General features: G+C 43.2%; 1 protein-coding gene and 1 long non-coding RNA gene across 3 annotated transcripts in view; both read left to right on the top strand.

The window, feature by feature from the left end:
- Positions 1–3,866: 3,866 nt before the first annotated feature.
- The window catches only part of LOC105491173 (XK related 6), a 315,309-nt gene continuing 308,036 nt past the window's right edge, over positions 3,867–11,139 (top strand). The window contains exon 1 of the mRNA XM_011757335.3: positions 3,867–5,153. Coding sequence (XP_011755637.1) covers positions 4,396–5,153 — 758 coding nt within the window. The 5' untranslated portion in view covers positions 3,867–4,395. The remainder of the gene's footprint in view (positions 5,154–11,139) is intronic.
- Positions 5,178–11,139, top strand: part of LOC112428257 (uncharacterized) — an 88,197-nt gene continuing 82,235 nt past the window's right edge. Inside the window, exons 1-2 of one of the 2 annotated variants that reach the window (XR_003020252.2) lie at positions 5,178–5,472; positions 5,605–10,617. This is a non-coding gene — a long non-coding RNA (uncharacterized lncRNA). Of the gene's footprint in view, positions 10,618–11,139 lie in introns of both variants that reach the window. The other variant, XR_011607263.1, reaches the window with a different exon arrangement.

Raw genomic sequence — 11,139 nt, 5'->3', positions numbered from 1 at the left:
TTTTGCACTTTGGGTTTTGTGTAACAAAGCATCCTGCAACTCTCTGTATATCATTAAAAAGAAAACTATCATTTTTTAACATCACTGCACCATATTCTGTTGTGTGGATGTACCATAATTTAACTAGTTCTCCTTTGGGTGGACATGTGGGTTTTCCCCCTCCATTCTTTCTCTCAATTGTAAGCAATGCTAAATGAATAATCTTGTACACACGTACTTTCTGACATCTACGTATTTATCTGTAAGATAAAGTCCCACAAAAAGGATGGCTATCTCAAAGGATACCTGCATTTGAAATTTTGGTAAGTAGTGCCAAATTCCCTTTCGTAAAGATTGTACTGTTTTGTACCACCAGCAACAAGGTATGAGAGTGCTTGCTAGCACTTCAATTCTTAACGTCGAATATAGAAATGTAGCTTCTAGGGATAATGGGTTCTATGAGCTTACTCCTCAGCACTCAAAGAAGTCCTGTTTCTATAGAAGTCAATAAGATACAAGGCACAGAATTGATGAGGATACCATCCACCTACTCTTTTGAAGCTTTATGTAGGCTCAAACTAGGAAAATCTTATGAAAAATATACAACACAGCCTCTTTGTAACGCTTTTGCTGAGGCCTATCCCCATATTGGAATTGAAGTGTTATGTCTCCTAGTTGCATACCAGCATTGTAATAGGGTCCCTACTTTGACTAACAAGTAACACTAATTTCATTTGGAAGTGCCAATAGCTGCCTGGCCCAGGGCAATCGCAGGGTAAGTAGCAGGCTTTGGAATTACATCTGCCTGGATTCTAATCTACGGCTCCCCTTACCCATGTGACTCTGGGTAACCCATTTGGCAGACCCGAGTCTGTTTTCTAGACCATTCAAATGGGAATACTAATCCTCAGGCCTTTTTGGACTGCCATATAATTAAAAGGAGTCACGTATGGGAGACTGTTTAGTACATAATAGCATTCAACACTAACTTTCCTTGTTGCCTTTACTGAAAATAGAGAATTGGGAAGAAAAACCCCAAAGGGCTTTTAAACATTTAAAATTTATGTTACAATTTCTGTATGTTAAAGCTTTCTTACTTTACTCACAGAAGAGGCTCTAACTATCTATTTAGTATTATTTTACAAGTAACTCCAACATGCTTTGTTGTTTGGCTTCTCTGCCTATATTAAAGAGTAAATACAGGGGCCAAAGTTTTTAATTGACTGAATAAATTTTAAAAAGCAGAGATTAAAAAATATTGTTAGGAAAAATCACCTCCGCTACCACCACCACCACCACCACCACCAACCTCAACAACAGTGGTGTGGTGCTTAGCAGGCCGGAGCAGGCACATAAATTGTTAGAGCCTCTTAGCATAAGGCCACTTCAAGGTCAAGTTGCCAAGAAAAGGTCAACTTTCTGCCTAATGTGCAGAGAGCAAGCCAATGGGCAATGTATTTCTTTCACTTCCCCCCAATTTAACTAACGTTTTGAGGTATCTCTGTAATAAATGATTTAATTTTATGGAGATTTATATCATAAAATGTAAAATACCATTTTTTTTTTGGCACTTAAATTTCAGTTATCTGGAAAATTCGTTTGCACTAATTTAATCAATACTTACTGAGTGCCCACTATGTGTTCAGCATTGTGCTAAGTGCTGGCTTACTTAGAACAAAAACCACCCCCAAAATTCTAGGTAAAAATGTGCCATCCAATGCATAGTCCAGATTTATGTTAACTTTTCAGTGAGTCTTCATGAGAGGTTTATTATCACTGTAACTGATTTTAATTTTAGAGCCTTCTGGGTTCTATAATGTATACTTCTTCCAAAGAAAGTAGAAGGATAAAATTGTTGAAACAGCAAATGTAAAGTTGAAATCACTTGACAGTCTGATAATCTTATATATCTACTTGAAACTTTAATTGTAATAAACACTTTTGACTCGTAAGCTCATTTGTCAGCCTTATATAGTGAGTGTAATTTACTTAGCTAATTTCACTAGTAGATTATGTTCTTTCAGGGCACAGAGAAATAGGAATCATAAATATGCCATTACTGCCTGCTTTTGTACCTCATTTCACAGCCTCATAGCTTAAATAGAGAAAATATATTTGAAAGCACAAATTAATTGCACCTATTTTCTAGAAGCATTTCAAAATGCTTTCTTTTATTAGAGATACCAAATACACTCAGTGATAGAATTTAAGTAGATACATGTTGGTATTATGCAAACATAATAATAACAATGGTAATAATAATAGCAGTTACTCTCTAGTGCTTAACTGCCTATCAGGTATCATATTGAGATCCTTGAAAGGATTACTGCCTTTAATCTGCCCATGAACTTTTCAGAAAAGTCACTGTTGTTATTCCCATTATATAAAGGTGAAAACTGATATTTGAAGAGATAATCTTGCTCACATTATTCATGTTACTACTTTAGTGAAATTGGGGTCCATACCTGGACAATCCTACTCTATATTTATGCCGTGTAAAGTGTTATTCATTCAAATTCAGCAAAGAAACAGAATCCCATCTATATGCAGAAATAATCTTTACCTGCTGGCCTTACGTTTTACTACCATAGGGAGTATGAGGCTTCAATCATAGCATGAAATACATGGATACAGTTATATGGCTTGTTTCTAAAAGTTGATTTTGGAATCACTCCCTTCTTCCCAATATGTGGGAGTAAAAATTCACTATTAGTACTTTTTCTAAAGTCTTCAGAGATTTTATACTGGCATGTATACTCATGAAAAGCTGTGTCCTAAAATGTAGTATCCCCATCTACCCTGCCACTCCCAAAATTCATAGGTGCCATAGTATTCAATAGTATCAAAGTAACTATTGAAGTTGTCAAAGGCACCTTTCTTCCATAGAACCTCCAGCCATACAAATATTACCTAATTTGTACTCTTAACATTCTAAAGACAGTTATTGGCATTATTAGAAGACTTTATTGAAGGGAGAAGTAGACAGAATCACAAAAATGAGTTCAAAAATCTAGGGAGGTCAAGGAGAAAATCCAGGGACTTTTCCCCCCTCATTCTTTTTTTTAAACTTCAAAATGTTCATTTCATCTGATCAGGAACAACTGTAACCATGTATCTTGCCCTATTTTGGCTATCTGGCTTCAAAAATACTTTCACTGGAAGATCATTGTAATTCAAATCCATTCGGTGCTGTTTCACTTTTGTAATTTGTTAGCTAAGTTTAAGTAGTGTATCCTGCACCTACTTTAATGATATAGCACACTGATAATATTTTTTCCTCATTTAAAGCTATGTTTACCCACAGCGCCTTAGCACCAAAAAAATTCTAAAAGGCACTCCTTACACATTTAAATAACCTGAACAAATAATTGATACAGGTTAAGCCCTGGCTAGTTCTGCATTTTCCAAGTTAAGATCACAGAATTTAAAAATTGCATATTAAAAAAAAAGTTGGTAGAATATATTTCCATAGGGCAGAAAAAACGTTCAAGGTCACAATTCCTTGCTCCAACATGTAAGACACAACCAGGCTGATTTCCAGTTGAATTTTGCCTGAAGTTTTCTTAAGGCAATGATGGAAACTTTATTACAAAACATGGTAAAGTTGTCAGTGACAGAAAAATCAGGAGGTCAACAGAGGTAAAAGAGGAGAGGTGTCTAAATGGAAGTGAGAATCAATAACTTGCTTGTGAAAATCTGACTTATGTAATTTTTAAAGACCCTCAAAATAAGAGAAGAATAAAAGAGAAATTTAAAAGAAAACAAACAGCCAAAGAGGTGAGACACAGACATTTTGATTGGGGGTGTTGTCTAACTACACAATGAGGTCATCCCATCTCCCGGAAGTGACACGTAATCACCTGCTTTGCACTAGCTCCGCCCCTTCCCTCAAAGGTCCCGCCCCTCCACCAGCAGCCAGGAGGGTGTTAGGGGGCGTTTCTCCAGGAGGAAAGCTGTGAGCTGCGACGCTGAGGAAGGGGACCCCAAAACGTCTGGCACTGCCCCCTCCAGGGATCACTTTGGACCGCCTCACTCGGCCCAGCCGGATTCTGAAACGCCGAGGGGTCAACCTGATGGGTTTCGGGGTCAACGGAAGAGGGGAAGGGGAGCCCTGGCGGGGAGAACCCCCCGGTCCCCCGCCCAGCAGCTGAGGCACAGGAGGGCGGCCATCTTGGCCGGGAGGGTAGGGCTGGGGAGCTGCGGGCGCCGTGCGATTGGGGGGCTCGCCCGGAAGTGACGCCAACTACCCGGAAGCGGAGGGGGTTCCCTGGCCCACTCCCCCCTCGTTCGTTTGCTCCCCCGCTTCCTCCCCGCCCCCCTTCCTCTCCATTCGTTTCCCCCCCTCCCCGTTCCCTGCCTTCTTCCCCCCCCCGCCGTCCCTCCCCCCCAACCTCCGGAGCTGGGAAGAGAGTCAAGATGGCGGCGAAATCCGATGGCGGTGGCGTGGGGGTGGGCTTCGCTCAGCTGCACAACCTGGACGAGGCGGTGGGCAGTGGCGGCGAGGAGGACGGGGAGCCCGGGGGAGGCGGCTGCGGCGGCGGCGGCGACGGCAGCGAGCCCGGCGAGAGCAGCTCGCTGCACATCTGCCACTGCTGCAACACCTCCTCGTGCTACTGGGGCTGCCGCTCCGCCTGCCTGCGCTCCCTCCTGGGCAAGAAGCCGCGCCGCAGCGCCGCCGCCGACGGGGGGGACCAGCCGCTGCAGCCTCCCGCGGCCCCCGGCGCCGACCGCCAACCCCCGACGCCCTCGGCCGCGCGGCCAGAGCCGCCGCCGCCGCAGGTGGAGCGGCCGTGGCTCGACTGCCTGTGGATCGTGCTGGCGCTGCTGGTGTTCTTCGGGGACGTGGGCACCGACCTGTGGCTGGCCCTCGACTACTACCGCAAGGGGGACTACGGCTACTTCGGGCTGACCCTCTTCTTCGTGCTGGTGCCGTCGCTGCTGGTGCAGAGCCTGAGCTTCCGCTGGTTCGTGCAGGACTACACGGGCGGCGGGCTGGGCGCCGTGGAGGGGCTCAGCAGCCGGGGCCCCCCCATGATGGGGGCCGCCTACGGCGCGGCCCGCGGCGTCCCAGGCGCGGGGGTCCCGGCCACGCCGGGGGCGCAGCGCCTGTGCCGCCTCTCCGTGTGGATCTGGCAGTCGGTCATCCACCTGCTGCAGATGGGGCAGGTGTGGAGGTAAGAGCACTGCGGGGTGGGGGCGGGCCGGCCCTGCGGAGCCCCTCTGCCCTCCCGGTGCTTCGTGGGGCGGCCCCTCGGACGGGCCCAGCGCGGGGGGCTCGAAGGAGGGACCGGCCGCGTGCCGCCCCTGGCGTCTCCAAAAGACCAGCGTTTGATCTGGATCCCTGGCCACGCCTTTGGCCCGGGGAGGCCGAGACCTGCTGTTGGCCCGTCCTCATCCCCGCTTCGCACTCGGCAGGGTCCCTGCCTCAGCCCGCCCTCCCCGTCTCCTCTGCAGACCTCCGTTCCCGGGCGCCTCTTTTCCCTGCCTCCCGAGGTAACCAGCTGCAGGCGCCCTGGGCTGCACCCCACCTCGCGGCCCGGGGAAGCCTTCCCTCCTCCAGCCGCTGCACTCGGGTTTGTTCCCGGGTGAGACATCCTTCCCTCTTCCCCCGTTCTCCCTCTGCAGTGGCCTGCGTGGGGCCCTGTGGAAAAACCCTCGCTGCCGCCTGCGAGCACTCCTGGATTCCACGCCCCTTCCCCCTCCCGCACTCCCAGCCCCTGTGAATGACTCCAAACCGCTGCTCTCCCGAAAGGAAAAAAGACTTTTGTTTTTTTTTTTGGTTTACTGGATTAGACGTGTCCTTTTCTTAGTGACAGGTAAAAATGGAATAAAATGTGATGGGCGCGAGCGTTTGGTGTTAACTCTCACCTCCAGAAAACCAATTAGCCACCTGGATACCTATTCTGGGGGAACGATGTTTTTGGTAGCCAGGCCAGTGCGTAAGTGATTTATATTTACACAAGACCCAAGCTTGGCTTTGCGGCCCTTTCTCCCTTTGTAAATTTCCCGTGTGCCAGTTCAGTCCCTCACAAACCACTTGCAGGTGTTCTTTCAGCCAGGCGCCTTCTTCACTGACTGCCTCCCTGGCTAAACTGAGGAAATGAACCCATTCACACCTGGGTACATCTGTGCCTTCTTACTTAAATTAGCTTGTGTGTATTCTGGAAACAGTGAGTTGCAGGTGAAAGCATTTGCAAGAGAAAAAAATCTTACTGAAGATAAATTACACGCGGGCAAGCTCTTCAAGTGCATGGCTTCTATGAGAAGACATTTTGCCTAGGCTGCCCTGACTCCTAGCTTAGTAGGAGATTTTAGGCACTTAGTAGTTCAGGTAACAGATATACCCAGGTTAGCTGAAATAAAATCTGCTGTCTTTTTAATGGTTTGTCCAGATCTCTTTGCGGAATTTATTTAAATAAAAACATTTCGGAAAGCATGGGGTTGAATTAAGTCAAATCACGAGAGTAGATGCAAGAACTTTGTCCTGCTGGGTTTACATGCAAATTCAGGCTAGGGGAAGTGAGGGTGGTTCCGTAGGCCCTGCACCACCCAGAGTTGTTTACTGGCCTTTCTAGGCTGAACCAAACAGCTTTTTCTCTAGCTGCATTTGTCTGCAGATAATTTGTTTCCTGCTGATAAGTTTATAAGAAGTGAGAGAATAAAAATAGGAAAAGTGCTGATTAACTTTTGGCTGTTGTAAGCATAGCTTGGGGTCAGATAAAATTCTGAAATATGTTTTAAATTTGAAATCTAAATTCCCAAACACCCACACACTCAAAGTCATACCGAATCAAAGGTAGTGTGTTTGGTATTGGAGATACCTTTTTTTTTTTGGGCGGGGGAGGGTGGTGGTTTCTGATTGTTAAGATGCCAGGAATGAAGCTGGGGAGGGACAAAAAGTATGGGGAAGAGAGATTTTAACTTGCCAGTAGAATTTAGTAGCATGTACTGATCGGCTTCTGCTGAACAAGCCGAAGTCAGCTATCTCCATGAGGTAAACTTCTAAGTGTGGGCAATAAAAATGTTGGTGTCAAGTTAGAATTCCTGAGAGAACTGTTTCTAGTGGAATCTGTCCTGGACACTTATTAGTAGTTAAGCTTTGAGACAGAATGAAATTGGAGTAGAATAAAATCCCACCTCCATTCACCTAAACGTTAATTGTTTCTGGGCAAAGTGGAAGTCCAGATTTTAGGGCAAACTGAAAAGTACATTTAAAATGTCAGTTCAGCTTTTTTAGTTGTATGTGGGGTAGTATTTTTTTTCTGATCTTAACTTTCATCTGCAGTGATATAAAGTGCCTGTGACTTTACTATCTAGTTTTTTTTACATCTTTTTTCAAGATTAGAGTATATCTCTAAATATTTCCCAAAGTTAAGTTATTAAAAGACATGCTAATTTTGGTAAGTTGTTTCTTCTAACATAGCTATACTTCAAAAGCAGTATTTACTGAGGAAGGATTTTATAAAAAAAAATTTTTTTCCCAGTTAGATGGTTTTGTTTGAAATACTGCAGGAGCAAGGTCTGCTGCTTTAATACCTGCTAGCCATGTTGTTTGTGTTGAAATCATTCATATGTAAAAGCTTTAGAGGAATTCTTGTTTTAATCTTTTGGCAAACAATTGCTTGTCAATGTGTATGAACATACATCATCTCTATTTTTATTGAAGATCTTTTGGGTTTATAGTTGTTTCCTTAATCATATTTGCTGTTGAAACTTTGCTGTCTCTTATGGTCACATGACATAAAGGTTAAGATCTAATATTTCTATCATTTGGTTTGGGCTGCATCTCTAAGAAAAGATGTCAGTGAAGTTGTACATTGTCAAAACTGATTCCATTAAACCATGAATACTTGTCTCTTCAGATTTTTTAAAATGTAAAATTATTTGGTTATAGCTTGGACAAAGCACAACACCTATTTAATAAAATTTAGTTTCCCTCGATATTAAGATGGGGCACTTCTGTGCATCTTGCCATTGCTGTCAAGATGGCAAATACTTGACGTCTTTTATCAAATGACTTTATAAAATGTAAGAAAGTATTTTTGGCTGGGCTGAAATTGGAGCATGGAAGAATGGTTGTCTGTAGAATGATGTGGCCCCGTGAACCTGCTTTGCAGAGCACTAGTGTGTGATTAAGGTCTTTTTCATGCATGCCTTACTCCCACTAATTACTAAACATGTAACAACCTCTGTATAGCTTGATGTGCTTTATTTTTCAGGTGCTTTTCGTGGGGATAACAGGCATATGAATCACGTATTCCAGGAGCATGAGTCACATTGGGCTTCACTTTTATACAATGTGTTGTTAATAGAGAGCATTTTCTTGGAGGGTTTGGCTTTAGGAACAGTGTGATTTAGTTCGCTTATTGCATTGATGTGTGCAAGTTTTCCCTTGAGCTATTGTCCTTTCTCTGCTTTTGTGTTACTTTTAGAGGTTGCTTAGTGCATTGTCAGTTCTCTTCAGTCAAGAAGCAACAGTTATTTGACCAAAATGTCATGGCCACATCATTAATCTCCCATTTAATTAATGTAGTTTTATGTGTGTGTTTGCACCCTTCTATTTCAGAGTAAAAGGAATTTACTTCTTTATACGACTTGCCATATTTAAGAGGATGGTCAGTGGTTCTTTATCTTGTGAGATGGGATGTGGTAGAGGGTTGCCTTCAGGGGAGTAAAAAGGAAAAGGCATTTTGCATTTTATAATGGCACCATCCAGCTGAGCAGTCTACAGCTCTGTTTTAGCGTTGTTTTCTGATTTGAGACTGGTGTAATTTGGATATGCAGCTCTCTACACAATCAGCAGTGAATGTTGCTGGGCTGGCGAAGACGCTTTATTATTTTTTTAATCACTCCCCTGCCCTCCTCTCTGCTCCTCTGTGTAGGGATACTTAGTCTATGATGGGTCTTTGTTCATGTTGAATATTTTAGAATAGTGGTTCTTAGTTCTGGCTGAGAAGAGAATCTGTTGCAGCCCTTCAATAGAAAAGCCGAGGCACTGCTGGACCTGCTGAAGAAGACTCCCCGGGGAGGACCTAAGAAGTCGTAGTTTTAGAAGACCCACAGGTGATCATGTGGGAACCCCACGCCTGAGAAACACTTGAGAACTGGATTTCAGGCTTATTCCATTTGGAGAGGAATGTTAGATTTGTGTTCTTAATAAATATGATGGCAGAATTGGGAAAGAAATGATCTGGTACCATTAAGTTTGGCCCCCGGATAACACCATAACGAACGACTTTACCTTGGGAGCACGAGTGTCTCGAGGGCTACTCAAGGGGATGCCCTAATGTAATGGTACTCCGTGTTTTCTGTTTTTGTTTTGTTTTTTTTGAGCTCAAGTATTAATCTCATTCTGAAAGAATTCGCAAATTCAAAACAGTCTTCAGTAAATGTAACCCACTTCTCTTTGCCTTTTGTGAGATACAAATAATGTTTATGTTGCGTGTGAAAGGTATAATAATTCTGTTTATATCTGAAACGAATCTATTAAATAGGCTTGAGGAAACATAACTGGGATTATGAGTGGTGTTGGGATAAGTGATCTGTAATGTCCCTCTAATGCTAAGATTTTGTGGTTTAAGAATGGTAATATTCAATATGTAGATACGTACAAATAAGGAAATTCATCTGTGTGGGGCCAGGGTACCATCATAGACACATTAATAGATTGTATACTTGTATTTGTGGGGTGTGTGGGTGTGTGAGTAGAGAGAGAATGAGTTTTATATGCTTATTAATGGGTGAGAATCTCATTGTAAAAATAGCATTTTTTTTTTTTAATTTTATCCGTAAGCTTAATAGAATTCTGGTTAAAAAGAAGCTCAGTGGGAGGCCGAGGCAGGCGGATCATGAGGTCAGGAGATCGAGACCATCCTGGCTAACATGGTGAAACCACATCCCTACTAAAAAATACAAAAATAATTAGCTGAGTGTGATGGCGGGTGCCTGTAGTCCCAGCTACTGAGGAGGCTGAGGCAGGAGAATGATGTGAACCTGGGAGGCAGAGCTTGCAGTGAGCTGAGTTTGCGCCACTGTACTCCAGCCTGGGCGACAGAGCGAGACTCTGTCTCAAAAAAAAAAAAACTCAGTGGGGTTTTTCTGAGGGGAAAGTTGGGTAAAATTGATCTGAGAAAAGTATAAATGAGTTTGAGTAGTCAAAAAACTTTGAAGAATGTTGAGGCTTACCCGATCAGGAAGTGGATGTGCTATAATGTGTCAATAATTAGACCAATGTGCAGAGAAATTAAGCAGATAGTTCAAAGGAGAATGAAGAGTCTATACATATATAGATATGCTTGTGAGAATTTAGTACATAGTAAAGGTGGCATTGCTAATCAGTGGATGGAAAAAGAATTATTTAACAAATGATAGCAATTGAATATCCAGTTGGAAAAAAAAAAATGAATCTCTACCTTAGGTAAACAGAAGTGCTAAAAGAATGAAAGGCGTAAACATAAAGTGTTAAACTGTAAAAACACTAGGATGATTATTTTTTATAATGTTGCAGTGGACAAGACCCTTTGGTACCATCAAGGAAAAGGAGGAGCAGATTTAACCACATGAAGTTGCCTCTCCTGGTTTCTTCCCTTCTTCCTCCTCCCATCTGAAAAATCCAGAAATACATGCTTAGCTGTGAGGGTAAGTGGGTTAAATTGAGACAGAGATACTTCCTGTGGGAGAATGAATAAGAAGCGAACATCTCTGAAGATTTATTTCTTGTTTTTGAGTGAACAGTAACCCTAAAAACTTGACATTTGTGGTAAATCCTCAAGGGAAGGGGATGAAAAAATGGCATGCTTTGGAGCGAAATTGCAACTGGTGATGCAGCATAGTATTTCCAGAAGGATCCAGAAATGAAGTATCAAAATCTGTGTTGTAAGAAGGCCAGAGCTCCTGAAATCTAGCAGGCAGGTGCCTACTAGAAGTCACAAGTTGTTCATTTCTGTCTTCAACATCATTTGACTATAGACTTACTCATAAGGTCAGTTGCCTAGTCAGGCTTATGCAGTAGGTAGATGCTGGAATGTTGGAAAGATTCTGTGGGATGGAAAGATTCTATGGGATGCAAAAAGAAGTTATGTCTCCGATGTTGCCATTTTCACCCCGGGATGATTTGCTTTATAGCGAGCTGTCTGCAAATAAGTTTGTGGTTAAAATTTT

The sequence above is a fragment of the Macaca nemestrina genome, chromosome 8 (assembly GCF_043159975.1).
Source record: "Macaca nemestrina isolate mMacNem1 chromosome 8, mMacNem.hap1, whole genome shotgun sequence".
Lineage (NCBI taxonomy): Eukaryota > Metazoa > Chordata > Mammalia > Primates > Cercopithecidae > Macaca > Macaca nemestrina.
The sequence above is the reverse complement of the archived record's forward strand: the minus strand, read 5'-3'. Positions and strand labels throughout refer to the sequence as shown.